The sequence below is a fragment of the Mesocricetus auratus genome, unplaced genomic scaffold (genome assembly GCF_017639785.1).
Source record: "Mesocricetus auratus isolate SY011 unplaced genomic scaffold, BCM_Maur_2.0 Super-Scaffold_100004, whole genome shotgun sequence".
Lineage (NCBI taxonomy): Eukaryota > Metazoa > Chordata > Mammalia > Rodentia > Cricetidae > Mesocricetus > Mesocricetus auratus.
This window is the reverse complement of record NW_024429189.1, coordinates 52,838,255-52,853,741: the sequence shown is the minus strand read 5'-3', so window position 1 is coordinate 52,853,741 and position 15,487 is coordinate 52,838,255. Positions and strand designations below refer to the sequence as shown.

At 37.3% G+C, this 15,487-nt stretch overlaps 1 protein-coding gene across 4 annotated transcripts in view; it reads left to right on the top strand.

Moving 5' to 3' along the window:
• The window catches only part of Calcrl (calcitonin receptor like receptor), a 100,479-nt gene that overhangs the window by 71,483 nt on the left and 13,509 nt on the right, over positions 1-15,487 (top strand). For all 4 annotated transcript variants that reach the window (XM_005065102.4, XM_021232284.2, XM_021232280.2 and 1 more), the window contains 4 exons: positions 1,759-1,885; positions 4,677-4,830; positions 6,148-6,208; positions 6,292-6,358. In XM_005065102.4, the coding sequence (XP_005065159.1) occupies positions 1,759-1,885; positions 4,677-4,830; positions 6,148-6,208; positions 6,292-6,358 (409 nt within the window). The remainder of the gene's footprint in view (positions 1-1,758; positions 1,886-4,676; positions 4,831-6,147; positions 6,209-6,291; positions 6,359-15,487) is intronic.

The following is a 15,487-nucleotide window of genomic DNA, read 5'->3' as shown; positions in this document are numbered from 1 at the left end:
ACACACACACATTTTGCTGGTATCTCATTTACTTAAATTCTATAACCCAAAGAAGCAAATATGTGCATTACTAAATAGTTCTTCCTTCAAAAGTGCTTCAACTCCACAGAAATAGTGGAAGTTCCCAACAGACAGTTGTATGCCCGTGACTTTCATCATAGGAGAGTGATGCATTATAGAAATAAGCTATGCATAATACTAGCTACTGTAAGAAGAATATCTTTAAGTAGTCCCATCCTATTCATCTGTTGTCTTCATTGTTGATAAGCAAAATCATGTCACTGCTGTCATTTTATCGAAATAGGCTTGTCTTTCAGTGCTGAATTTCTTTAAAAATTCCCATTTTCTATAAGGTATTTTCAATACTCTTAGATCAAAATTTACCCAAGTCTTCCATTCATTGCTTCTATGCACTGTGAAATCAAGTCAAGTTCACAGACTCTAGCATGAAACCAGGAGTCACAATTCTTTCTATTTTGATGGATTACAAATGGTTGCAAACACCTGCTCTTAAATGACTGTCTCAACTACACTCAATGGTTGGTTTAAGAACTATCCCATCATTAATCTTTTATAAATCTTCACAAATAGCATCCAGCATGTATTGGCAACCTGTAAAAATTAGTTTGGGTTATGTTGACTTTCTCATTCTTTGAAATAGAATATATATATATTTTTTTTCACAGAGCTGCAAACATTTCAGAAGAAAAATAGTCTAAACTTTGTATTTTTAAACATGGAAAACACTGATAACCTATTCTAATTCCAAATTTTGACACATTCTGTTTTTTAATGCAAAGGGAAGTGACAAAATTATATTAAATCTTTATTTTCAAATTAGAGTCTTGGAATTGCGTAGGGTGGTTTCTCAAGAAAGACTATCTAGAATGGTTTTGGCCAACCACATGAGGTCTTATTTTCTGCAATGAAGTGATGCATCATGAATCCCTACACAGGTGCTGAACTTTGCCAGTCAGCTGTCAGTGTCACGTGGGTTTCATTTTGTTGTCGTTACCTGGAACCTCAAATAAAACTGTTCAGTTGCTTCATGAGGGAACCTGTACTGGAATTTTCCCTTGAATGTGGTCAAGGTATTCATGTACAAAAAAATCCAAGATGGACTGTGAATTAAGGTCAACTTCTTTATATATATATATATATATATATATATATATATATATGGCGGACATCTGGGCCATCAGGAAAGTAATCAATGAAACCAAACAATCCTTAATAATTTTTAATTTTCAACAATGCAGCTAGTTTAAATGCAATTACACTTCCGATGAGTGGTCAAATAAATATAGTCATTGCCACTCCAATAAAATATACTTATCTATACACAAAGCACACTGTGTAGTGTAACTAGAGGCTTTTTGTCTGTGTGAGAGCATCAGATAAATTGAAGTATTCAAGTTCATTATCATCATGTTCTTGATTATGTAGCTTTACTGAACCTCATTCTCTGCTTTTGCAAAGTAAATTAAAATATTAATTGTGTTTGAATTAAACAGACGAAATTAGTGCAGAGGTGTTGTACAGGCAAGTTCCCCATCGCTATATATGAACACCTCTACTCAATCAACTCATTTCCATCTGGGTTTTTCTATCAAGTGAAAATTATGGATAAACAAAATATTTTTTTCAAAATTAGAGCAACCTCTTTTAGCTGAAAGTATACTTTATTTAAATTACGTTTAATTAAAAATGTAGAAACATTTTATGTCATCAACACAGTATATTTCTTTTGCCTCGTAGGAGCCTAAGCTGCCAACGGATCACCTTGCATAAGAACCTGTTCTTTTCATTTGTTTGTAATTCGATTGTGACAATCATTCACCTCACTGCAGTGGCCAATAACCAGACCTTGGTGGCCACAAATCCTGTAAGTAATGCATGGTTGTATCTTTGAGAACCAGTGGGAAGAGACATGGGATGGGGGTGGTTTTTGGTATGGAGTATATATGTCATTAAATAAATACATATGTAAACTTTGGGGTTTGACATACAGAAAGTATACCTTAGCAATATTACAGTCTAGGAAGGTAAATTTCCTTCAGTATTTCTGTGGCTTCAGGTCATGTCATGGCTATGGAGTTCTGATGCTGCTGGCCCATAAGACTATGATGACACAACATTTGCTCAATTCAATTTAAAAAGCAATCAAAGCAACTGAGTACTTACATGAAAGAAAACAATATATGTAATGGGAGCTTTAAATATTTTGGTATCAGGCTTATGTTAAAAATTAACAAAACCAGGAAGATAAGAATTTACATACTTTGTAATGTCAAACTCATTAAAATAAAGTGTTAGAATACTCTACCATCATTGTCTCAATATATGCTGATAAAATTTTCTTCCTATATCCTATATATTAAAAATATATGCTTAAATTTATATGTATATAAATTATTTATGGTATTTATGTAAATTATACTTGGAGTAAAATGCATGCATTTATATAGCAGAAATATTCACACTTTTAGAATCTTCTACTTTAACATTGTGGCACAATTCTAAGTTTGGATATGGATGTGTGTGTGTCTGTGTTTTTGTAGTAACTCTGTGTGTATGTATGGTGTGTGTGTGTGTATGTATCGTGTGTGTGGTATGTGTATATGTGGAATGTGTGTATGTATCTGTTGTGTGTGACTATATGGTGCGCATGTGTGTGATGTGTGTGTATGTGAATGGTGTGTGTGCATGTATGTTGTGTATATATGTGTGTGTATGTGTGTAGTGTGTGCCAATATGTGTTGTGTGTGTGTGTGTGTGTGTGTGTGTGTGTGTGTGTATATACTCTTGGGAACATTAAGTTGTGTTTTCTGGGTTATATTATCTAGTGACTAAAATCAGAGAAGGGAAGGAATTTCCAACAAATGGGTCAATAAATAACACTCTTGTATATGTTTTATGTGTGTTTTTAGGGTAATTTACAAAGTTCTAAAGTTTCTCCCATTGTTTGCACATGTGCATCCGGGTGATTTAATCTTTCTTGTGTTTCTTTCTAAAGTCACTGGGGTAGGAAACAGACCAGGATATAATTAGCAATATAAAACAATGGCATTCTGCCATTTCAGAATGAATTTCTCTAGGAATAAGAGGGTCCTTTTTGTAATACAGCAAGAGTTTCTGAATCTTATATTTATGCATAAGGATATATATTTAATAGACAAAGTCTGAGTTAAAGTACAGTAAATTTTTTATCTGGAAAAAAGTATTTTCTGATTACATTAGCAGGGCCCTCCACAGAAATATTTTTCTGAAGTATATCCTAAATGCTTTCCCTCATAGTAATTTATATTAATTTTATTTTTAATTTTAAAAAAGTTTTGAGATGGGATTTCTCTGTGTAGCTCTGACTGGCCTGGAACACACTCTTTAGACAAGAATGGCCGCAAACTCAGGGATCTACCTGTCTCTGCCTCCTGAGTGCTGGGATTAAAGTAACATCAGAATCCAATCGGATTAGAAAAGAATGTAATACTTATGTAAATATTAAAGGCTAAAAACATCATAAATATGCTCAAACCATGTAGTTAAAATTATTTTATCTTTAAGAGACTTGAATATCATCTTGTCATATTTAAGATTATCTACATTATTTAATAATTTGTAAATAAATTTTTCACACATCCTAAATGAAGAAATGACATTACAGATACCTTTAGGAAGATGTTATTACCTCTAATAATGAAAATAAATTTGTAGACTTTTGTATAGGATGCAGCTCTAAATAATGTTATATAAATTTTTGCAAATAATTTAACTTTTCTACTACTAGTTTTTTAATGCATGCCTCACAGAAATATTCACGGATTTGATAAATATGTAAAAATGATAACTGTATAAATGCTTTAGGCTGACATTTATACCAATGCTATTTGTTCTAGCCCATGATAACTTTAAACTTATTTCCCAGTGCTTTAGGCTTCTAAAATAATGTTTATTTAAAAAATTATAATAACCACTAAATATGTATTGAATTTCTGACTGGAAATTGAAGATTGCCACATACTCACTTAACTTTGAAAAGGGAAGTACTTCTATCTCTTTGCTCTTTTGTGTTTCCTTTATCTGATATTTAAAACTCTTCTTCCCTCTCTAAGAGAGGAGAAAGTTGGAACCCAAGGAAAAGAGGAAGCTAAGTCACAGTTTTTTATCTGTGTCTGATACAAAAAATCTCCTATTTTGTATTTGGTCAATTTGTAGATTCATTATGGAATGACTTAGTAAGTTTTGTTTATGCCTGTGGAATGAAGGATACAAAACTTGCCAAGTATTTGGACATGTTTTATTAAGTCATATAAGACTATCAATGTTTTTCTAACCAAAAACAGCAACCAAAATCAAACAGATGTGCAGTTGTGTATATGTGGACTGTTTATATCATAATTATACAATAACCAGAACTCATTAGAAAAACAGACACCTCTAAGCAAAGGGAGATTGGTTTGGGCTATCACATGATCCTCACGAATTGATAGAGCTCATGGTTAGGAACTTAAGAGCCATCATAGGATGAGAGTTCAAAGGAGCACTGTACAAGCCAGACTCCCTAGTGTGCACAGTTATGTGAGGTAAAGAAACATTCTATGGTTTCTGAAATCAACTGGACAATTGCTTCATGTGTGGATGTCATAGACTAAGAAAACACTCTTCCCTTGTCACAGGTGAGCTGTAAAGTGTCTCAGTTCATTCATCTTTACCTGATGGGCTGTAACTACTTTTGGATGCTCTGTGAAGGCATTTACCTGCACACACTCATCGTGGTGGCTGTGTTTGCAGAGAAGCAGCACTTGATGTGGTATTACTTTCTTGGCTGGGGTAGGTGCCACTGTCATCACCTTCATAGTCATCTGATCAAGATGATTCTTAACATGTAAATTGAGGCTTTCCCCCTTGTGATGAATTGAAATATGTAAAGCAAAGTGTCACAAACTCATGGTTTATCTAGTCTCATTTTGATTAATAATCTGATACTTTTCTACACATTTGATATTCCAATGACAAGCTTACGCTAGCTGAATGCAAAGTGACTAAAACAATAAAATTAAAATTATGAATTAAAGATCTAGTCGCTGCACTCTTCTGAATTTCCTTTGATCATGAACTTCTACGTGTAAAATGAGGACATTGGTGTTAAGTAACTTTGAAGTCTATCAGGAAATCTTTGAGATTCTTTTTCTCCCAGCCCTCTTCTCTCTTTCCATTTGTCTCTTTGATCTTTCTGGCTTAGAATTTGCCATGTAGACCAGGAAGGGTTTGAATTTGCAGAGATTCACCTGCTTCTGCCTTCTGAGTGCTGGAATGTCACCACATCCAGCCCTGTAGAGATCTACTTAAACTTTTATTTTATAGTTAAACTAGGGGTGTCAGTAATTGAATTTAAGTATGCAAAAGATCTACTTCTTTCACATAATCTCTTGCCATTGTGTTACTCCCAAAAATTAACAGCGAAACATACTGCTGTGCTTCTTAAGGCCATTGGAATAATGCATATGAGCATAATATGCAGGAAATTGATTTATTAGGACTAGTTTCCAGAGATAAAATGGACATTTTATTTTTTAAACTATCTGCCTAGATGGAGATGTAGATATTGAGGTAGATTTAAAGAGGTTTTCATGTTTACCCACCAAATTGTCAGTGCATCCTGATTGTTTCTATAAAACATTTCTTCACTTCCATTTTTCAAGATCTTATTTAGAAGGTTCAAAACATGCGGAAATCTTGGCATGAGAATCATAGTTTTCTCTTTTGCTGCAAAACATGGCTTACTGTGAATCTGTGTTTTATAGTAGAAATAGTTATCAGTCTCAAAATTTTCCAACATTTGCTATTAAATATTAGCCAAGTTCATCCCACAGAAATTAAATGAATACAGAAATTCTTTTAAGGGTTGTGACTAAAACAGCATATTATAGTGTTAATCTCTGGAATCTTACTGGTTCGAAATGATATTCAAACCTGATAGTTTGTCACAATTATTGCTTGGCTGTGCATATGAGGTTACACAGTAAACATAGGTGGCTAATTATTTCCTGCTACTAAAGTGTCTTGAAATTTCAGATTCATGACTTTTTTGAGAAGCCTCATTTGTAAGGAAAGATACCCATTTGTTTGCTTTTGCTTCATTTGCAGGGTTTCCACTGCTTCCTGCCTGCATCCATGCCATTGCCAGAAGCTTGTATTACAATGACAAGTAAGATACCTTCCATTTGTGACTTCTGTTAGAACTAAATTAAAGGAAAACCTTCTACATAATATCTTCACTTTATCCCCCAGCTGCTGGATCAGCTCGGATACCCATCTCCTCTACATTATCCATGGTCCAATTTGTGCTGCTTTACTGGTACGTAGCTGAAATTCTGTTTCTCGCTGTTGCTCATATTTCCTGAATCTCCTCTCCAACATGATTACTAAGAGTTGATACACTGCTTATCATATAGGGCTCAATGGAGCTGTTACATTTATGATATGAGCAGGAAAGGTGAATTGCTGATTTGCAAGTGATGGAGAAGCATTAGGAACCAAGTGTGGGGAGTTGCCTTTGCAACCGAACTTGAAGTGAGGTCAAAGCTGTTGTAAAGGAATTAGACAAATGATGTGAGTGATGCAGCAAGCACTCTGGCTTTGGAGAGTGGAAAACAGCTGGTGTCCAAACCACAGCCAGGCAGGAAAGAAGAAGCAGAAACAAATACTCAGACTCTTCTCTCTTCCTGACTCTGATTTCTTGGTTCCTCTCACTAGCCAAATACAGTAAATGTCAGAGCATCACAGAGCCTGGGTGATGATAGTGTAAGTTCTGCCTTCTAAGGCAAGTTGCAGAAGAGAGGATTGCTCGGAGAAGAAACTACAACACACCTATTCAAGAGTAATGGGCCAATGAAGAAACAACTTTATTTAGGAAAAGTATTGCTTGACTTACTCTGTAATTACAATACTCATCACTTAATATGCTCACAGGAATCGGACATTTTTGAATGTAGTTGTGTTACCAAAAATTTGTAGAGCCCCATCACAATTGGGATTTCCTCTTTTGGTTCTTAGTCTCCATGTTTAAATTTAGAAACACACACACACACACACACACACACACACACACACACACACACACACACACCAAACAAACAAAACCTGGAGGGCAGTGTTATTACAGTTTAAGAGGAAAACAACAGGGCAGACAAGTTATAAATTTCCCAACTGGAGGATGATTGAAGAGGAAGACAGAAAGACATGCCATTTCTAAGCAGCCACAGGCAAAAGACCAGTGGGAGCTTTAGAGAAAGGGTGAATAATCGAAGGGCCTCAGTGAAGAAAGCATGCTAAGTTTTAGAAAAAGAGAAAGTACAAAAAATTTACACTTCTCTGAGTAACTCAGAAAAGTAGGCTTTCTCCTCAGTCTTACATAAGGGAGCTCTGTAAGCATTTTCATAAAGTTTTTTTTGAATAAGTAGATTATCTCATTAAGGGGATTTTCTCCTTAGCATGGCTTGAGATGTATCAGTTTTCTTGAGTGGTGGTATTATGCTCAGGTGATTAACAGATCCACCTGTTAAGGTAGGCAGACTCAATTCTTCTGTCCTGGAGGAGATAGCTCTCCCTAGTAAGCCTTAAGAGAGCCCTAAGACCTATCTTTAGTGGTTTCCAAGACTACTATATTATTCCCAAGTTAAGAGTCCCTAAAGTCATTTAGGAAATAGGCTGAAATTGAGGACTAGATACAAGTTCTTTAGCCATGAAAATCTGGAGATCCAGGTCCAAAGCTGTTCATCAGAAGGGATTTGTGCTTGGACAGGATTTTGGTTCACATGGTCAATATAGGCTCGAGGCAAGGTTGCTAGTTTTAAAAGAGTTAAGAACCCAGAACTTGGAAATGGGGAGATGGCTCAGAGGCTAAGAGCACTGACTGCTCTTCCAGAGGTCCAGAATTCAATTTCCAGCAACCACATGGTGGTTCACAACCATCTATAATGAGATTTGGTGCCCTCATCTTGAGTACAGGAACAACACCGTATTCATAATAAATAAATAAATGAACAAATAAATAAATTTTCAATTTAAATTAGAAACAAGCTTGTTTTACATGTCAATCCCAGTTCTTTCTCCCTCTCCTCCCCCTCTGCCACCCACCAACCCCCTACCCCATCCCCTTTCTGATTCCCAGGGAGGGTGAGGCCTTCCATGTGGGATCTTCAAAGTCTGTCATATCATTTGCAGTAGGGCCTAGGCCTCCTCGGTGTGTCTAGGCTGAGAGAATCTGTGTGAAGTGGGCTCCCAAAGTGCATTTGTATACTAGGGATAAATACTGATCTACTGACAGAGGCCCCATACTGCTGAGTCCTCCAAACAGACATCCTCGTTCAGGGGGTCTGGAACAGTCCTATGCTGGTTTCTCAGCTATCAGTCTGGGGTCCTTGAACGCCCCATTGTTCAGGTCAATTAGTTCTGTCAGCATCTCCAGCCTGGTCTTGACCCCTTTGCTCATCACTCCTTCCTCTCTGCAACTGGATTCCAGGAGTTCAGTTCAGTGTTTAGCTGTGGATTTATGCTTCTGATTCCATCACCTACTGGATGAAGGTTCTAGGATGGTAAATAAGGTAGTCATCAATCTCATTATCAGAGAAGGACATTTAAGGTAGCTTTTCCACTACTCCTTAGATTACTAGTTGGGGTCATCCTTGTAGATCTCTGGACATTTCCCTAGTGCCAGATTTCTCTTTAAACCTATAATGGCTCCCTCTATTATGGTATCTCTTTTCTTGCTCTCCTCTATTCTTGCCCTAACTCAATCTTCCTGCTCCCTCATGTCCTCCTCTCCCCTTCTTTTCTCTTTCTCTTAACTCCCTCTCACCTCTCCCCATGCTCCCAATTTGCTCAGGAGATCTTATTCCTTTCCCTTTCTCTGAAGGACCATGTAGGTCTCTCTTAGGGTCCTCCTTGTTCCTAACTTCTCTGGGAGTGTGGATTTTAGGCTGGTAACCCTTTGCTCTATATCTAAAATCCATATATGAGTGAATACATATAATGTTTGTCTTTTTGTGATTGGGTTACCTCACTCAGGATGTTTTCTTCTAGTTCCACCCATTTGCCTGAGAATTTCAAGATTCCATCCCCCCCCCCCCCCGCTGAGTAGTACTCTATTGTGTAAATATACGATGCTTTCTTTATTCATTGTTCAGTTGAGGGGCATCTACGTTGCTTCCAGGTTCTGGCTATTACAAATTATGCTGCTATGAACATAGTGGAACAGATGTCCTTGTATTAATGTGCATCTTTTGGGTATATGCCTTAGAGTGGAATTGCTGGATCTTGTGGTAGACTGATTCTCCTGAGGCATCTCCATACTGATTTCCAAAGTGGCTGTACCATTTTGCACTCCTATCAGCAGTGGAAGAGTGTTCCCCTTTCTCCACATCCTCTCCAGCATAGACTGTCCTTGGTGTTTTTGATTTTAGCCATTCTGACAGGAGTGAGATGGTATCTGAGAGTTGTTTTGATTTGCATTTCCCTAATGACTATGGATGTTGAGCACTTTCCTAAGTGTCATTCAGCCATTTTAGATTCCTCTATTGAGAATTCTCTATTTAGTTCTGTACCCCGGTTTTTAATTGAATTATTTGGTGTTTTGGTGGCTAGCTTCTTGAGTTCTTTGTGTATTTTGGAGATGAGCCCTCTGTCAAATGTGGGATTGGTGAATATCTTTTCCCATTCTGTGGACTGTCGTTTTGTCTTGTTGACTGTGTCCTTTGCCCTGCAGAAGCTCCTCAGTTTCAGGAGGTCCCATTTATTAATTGTTGATCTCAGTGTCTGTGCTACTGGTGTTTTGTTCAGGAGGCAGTCTCCTGTACCAATTTGTTCAAGGGTATCTCTCACTTTCTCCTCTAAGAGGTTCAGTGTGGCTGTATTTATGGTGAGGTTTTTGATCCATTTGGACTTAAGTTTTGTGCATGGTGATAGACATGGATCTATCTGCAGGTTTCTACATGCCAGCATCCAGTTATGTCAGCACAATTTGTTGAAGATGCTTTCTTTTTTCCATTTTATAATTTTAGCTTGTTTGTCAAAAACCAAGTGTTCATACGTGTGTGGGTTAATATCAGGGTTTTCAATTAGATTCCATTGGTCTACCTGTCTGTTTTTGTGCCAATACCAAGCTGTTTTCTGGACTCTATAATAGAGCTTGAAGTCAAGAATGGTGATGCCTCTGGACATTCCTTTATTGTACAGGGTTTTTTTTGCTATCCTGGGTCTTTTGTTTTTCCTTTTAAAGTTGAGGATGGTCCTTTCAAGGTCAGTGAAGAATTGTGCAGGTATTTTAACATGAATTGCATTGAATCTGTAGATTGTTTTTGGCAAGATTGCCATTTTTACTATGGTGATTCTACCTATCCAAGAGTATGGGAGACCTATCCATTTTCTGGTATCTTCTTTAATTTCTTTCTTTAAAAGACTCAAACTTTTTGTTATACAGGTCTTCATTTGTTTGATTAGCATTATCCCAAGGTATTTTATGTTGTTTGTGTCTATTGTAATGGGTGATGTTTCACTGATTACTTTCTCAGCCCATTTATTGTCCATATATAGTAGAGCTACTGCTTTTTTGAGTTAATCTTGTAGCCTGCCACTTTGCTGAAGGTGTTTATCAGCTGTAGGAGTTCCCTGGTAGAGTTTTTCAGGTCACTTATGTAAACTATCGTATCATCTGCAAATAGTGAAAGTTTGACTTCCTCCTTACAATTTGAATCCCCTTGATCTCCTTTTGTTGTCTTATTCCTCTAGCAAGAACTTCAAGTACAATATTGAAGAGATATGGAAAGAGTGGACAGCTTTGTCTTGTTCCTGATTTTAGAGGAATCACGTTGAGTTTGTCTACTTTTAGTTTGATGTTAGTTTACTGTATATTGCTTTTATTATGTTTAGGTATGTTCCTGTTATCCCCGATCTCTCCAAGATATTTATCATGAAGAGGTGTTGGATTTTGTCAAAGGCTTTTCAGCATCTAGTGAGATGATCATGTGGTTTTTCTTTCTCAGTTTTTATACCTGGTAGATTACACTGATAGATGTTTGTATGTTGAACCGTCCCTGCATACCTGGGATGAAGCCTACTTGATCATGGTGTACGATTTTTCTGATGTGTTTTTGAATTCGATTTGCCAGTATTCTATTGAGTATTTTTGCATCAATGTTTGTGAGGGATATTGGTCTGTAATTCTCTTTCCTAGTTGTGTCTTTTTTTTGTGGCTTGGGTACCAAGGTAATTATAGCCTAAAAAGAGTTTGGCAGTGACTCTTCTGCTTCTATTGTGTGGAACAATTTGAGGAGAATTGGTATTAGCTCTTCTTTGAATTTCTCATAGAAAGAATTCTGCACTGAAACCATCTGGCCCTGGGCTTGTTTTGGTTGGGAGACTTTTGACTCGTTTTAATTTTGGTAAGTGATATCTATACTGAAAATTGTCCATTTCCTTTAAATTTTCCAATATTGTGGAGTACATGTTTTCAAAGTATGCCCTGAAGAGTCTCTGGATTTACTCAGTGTCTGTTGTTATGTTCCCTTTTTCTTTTCTGATTTTGTTAACTTGCATATTCTCTCTTTGCCTTTTGGTTAGTTTGGATAAAGGTTTGTCTATCTTGTTGATTTTCTTTAAGAACCAACTCTTTGTTTCATTGATTCTTTGTATTGTTTTCTTTGTTTCTACTTTATTGATTTCAGCAATCAATTTGATCATTTCCTTCTGGGTTGAGTTTGCTTCCTTTTGTTCTAGAGCTTTCAGTTGTGCTGTTAATTCTCTAGTGTAACTATTATTCAGTTCCTTCATGTGGACGCTTAGTGCTATGAACTTTCCTCTTAGCACTGCTTTCAAAGTTTCCCATACATTTGGGTATGCTGTGTCTTCATTTTCATTGAATTCTAGGAAGTCATCAATTTCTTTATTTCTTCCTTGACCCAGGAATGGTGAAATTGCCCATTGTTCCATTTCCAGAGTTTTTAGGGTTTCTGCAATTTGTGTTGATGTGAATTCTGACTTTAAAGCATGGTGGTCTGATAAGATACAGGGGGTTATTCCAATTTTTTTGTACCTGTTGAGGTTTGCTATGTTGCTGGGCATGTGGTCGATTTTAGAAAATGTTCCATGTGGCGCTGAGAAGAAGGTATATTCTTTTGTGTTTGAATGGAATGTCCTATAGATGTCTGTTAAACCCAGTTATCCTAACCCTTTACTCTGAGGTAATGTCTGTCTTTGAAGTTGGGGTGTGTTTCTTATATACATCAGAAGGATGGATTCTTTCTTTGCATTCATTCTGTTAGCCTGTGTCTTTTTATAGGTGAGTTAAGACCATTAATACTGAGGGAAATTAAGGACCACTGAGTGTTAATTCTTGTTGTGTTGGATTTGTTGTTGTTGTTGGTATTGTGTGTGGTTTTGCCCTGCTTTTTCTTTTGGTTTTTGGTAAAGTTTGACTATCTAGTGCCTATGTTTTCCTGGTTGTAGTTAACTTCCTTATGTTGGAATTTTCCTTCTAGTACTTTCTGTAGGGCTGGATTAGTGGATATGTATTGTTTAAATCTGGTTTTGTCAAGGAATATCTTGTTTTCTCCATCTGTAGTGATTGAAGGCTTAGTTGGGTATAGTAGTCTGGGCTGGCATCTGTGGTCTCTTAGTGTTGGTAGAACATCTATCTAGGACCTTCTGGCTTTCAGAGTTTCCATGGAGAGTTCATGTGTAATTTTGATAGGTTTGCTTTGGTATGTTACATGGCCTTTTTTGCTTGCTGCTCTTAATAGTCTTTCCTTATTTTGTATGTTTGGTGTTTTGATTATTATGTGGTGAGGGGCCTTTATTTTGTGGTCCACTCTATTTGGTGTTCTGTAAACTTCTTTTATGTTCATTGGCATGTCTTTCATTAGGTTGAGAATATTTTCTTCTATGATTTTGTTAAATATGTTTTCTGCTCTTTTGAGTCGTGTTTCTTCACCTTCTTCTTTTTTTCCCCTTTGGTTTTTCAAGACAGGGTTTCTCTGCATTGTTTTGGAGGCTGTCCTGGAACTCTCTCTGTAGACCAGGCTGGCCTCGAACTCACAGAGATCCACCTGCCTCTGCCTCCCGAGTGCTGGGATTAAAGGCGTGCGCCACCACCACCCTGCTTTACCTTCTTCTATACCTATTATTCTTAGGTTTAGCCTTTTCACACTGTCCCATATTTCCTGGATATTCTGTGTTAGGGATTTGTTGGACTTCAGATTTTCTTTGGTCGATGAATCTATTTCTCCTAGTGTATCTTCACCGCATGAGACTCTCTCTTCCATCTCTTGTATTCTGTTGGTTATGCTTGCATCTGTAGTTTCTGATCGTTTAGCTAGCTTTTTGAATTCCAGCATTCCCTCAGAGTGTGTATTTTTTTTGTTGTCTCTATTTCAACTTTCAAACCTTGTACTGTTTGAATTGTTTCTTGCTGTTTTTGGTCTTTTCCTCCATTTCTTAGATTTTCTGTGTGTTTTTCTTCCTTTTCTTTAAAGGGCTTTCTCATTTCCTCTTTTATGGTTTCTATCATCTTCATGAAGTTGTTTTTAAGGACATTCACTTCTGCTTCATCTGTGTTGGGTTGTTCAGGTCTGTCTGGGGTAGAGTCCCTAGTCTCTAGTGGCGTCATATTGGTTTTTCTGTTGTTCAATGTGTTTTTATATTTTCATCTTCCCATCCCTTCTTCCAGTGGGTGCAGGTGGGGTCTCTTCCTTTCCTGGTGGGTACAGGTCCAAGGTTTTCTTCTGGTGGGTGCAATTAGGTCCAGTACTTCGATGGGTCTCACGATGGGTGCAGGCAGGTCTGAGACACTCCCTCTCCCTGTGGGTGGAGGTGGGACTAGCACTCTAATGTTAGTAGACTCTGGATGGCTTGATCTTCCTGGGGTGAGTCAACCTGCCTGCAGTCCCCAGGCAGTAAATCCCTAAGAGGGTAAGTAGAAGTTGGGCCTATACTCACCTTTCCACACAAATAAATAAACCTTAATAGTAATAAGAAAGAACCCAGATTTCCTTTCTGGCATTCCTAACCACAAATCCAAGAACATACCCTGATTCCGGCCAACAATGAGAATGGAATTTTGCACTTTGGGGGTCCTTATCCCTAAGCTGCCTGGGCAATTTTATCTTCTGTTCGTTTCAGTTACAGGGCAGCAAAAGTCACATTTTGTGCTTTCATTATGTTACTTCAGTGAGCAATAAATTAAAACAAACTAGCACAGAGCATGAGAGATCCTAAGGCAATTACATTTCCTACCTGTGAAACTCTGTAGCTGGCAATTAGTTGCGTTGGTGGCACACACCTTTAATCCCAGCACTCGGGAGGCAGAGGCAGGCGGATCTCTGTGAGTTCGAGGCCAGCCTGGTCTATAAGGGCTAGTTCCAGGACAGCCTCCAAAAGCCTCGGAGAAACCCTGCCTCGAAAATAAAAAAAAAGATAAAGGTGTATATTTCTTAGAACAAGTTAAACTATTCTGACTCTTGCTTTCAGATTCTTTTTTTTTACACAAAAATTCTTCTATAATTTTACTACTGTTTTACAGCTTCAATTTATTTTATATGGTTGCCTTACAACACTGTTTATGTAGTTCTCAAATATCATTGTCAAGATATTCTCAAAATCTGTGTGATGGTGTTAGATCCCCTGAAGCCACATGGATACTGAGAATTGAACCCAGATCCTCTGGAAGAGCAGACTGTGGTTTTTAACCACTGAGCCATCTCTCCAGTTCCAGTTTGTTTTATTTTCAATGTCTCCATGACTTTGCCTCCTCTTCTGTAACAGTGGAATATTAGGAATTCCTCAACAAGGCTTTTCAGGAGTAAATGACATGTCCTGGTATGTGATTAACAGAATGCCTAGAATATGATAAAATGCTCAGAAGAATTCTTTAAACAATTCTTTACTTGTTATTTCTGCATGATATCATGATTCAGTTTGGGACAAAGCGCAAAGAAATTAACATTGCATGGAGCACTCATAAACAAACCCAAGTCAGTATTTTATTGCACATGATCAGAGTGTGCAGAGGTATTTTTGATTACAACTCTTAAAACCAGAGATGCTGATGAAGTAAAAGCACCTGCCAAATGGAAAATATAACCACAGCAAACTCAATCTCCAGAAAAGCCTGTCTACACCAGCTTTGGGAGAGAAGACCAGAGATATAGCCTCAGTAAAAATGACACGTAGCTTATCACACTGCTCAGTAAAATAAAGTAAATATGTGCTTTATCTTTGTAAAACCTTTGACTCTTACTGAGTGACCTAAGATAAAACTAAGAGACTCTTAACAGATTTAAGTTGTTCTGTCCTTGTTTTAGCTTTGGTGCCCTTTAAATTCCAGGAGCTTAGGTGGGGCTCTAGTCCATGTGTCTTTGTACAGTGTAAATAAATAAGTCATTTAAACCACCATCCATCTTTCCCACTCAGACTTCCTCCTTCGCACTTCCCC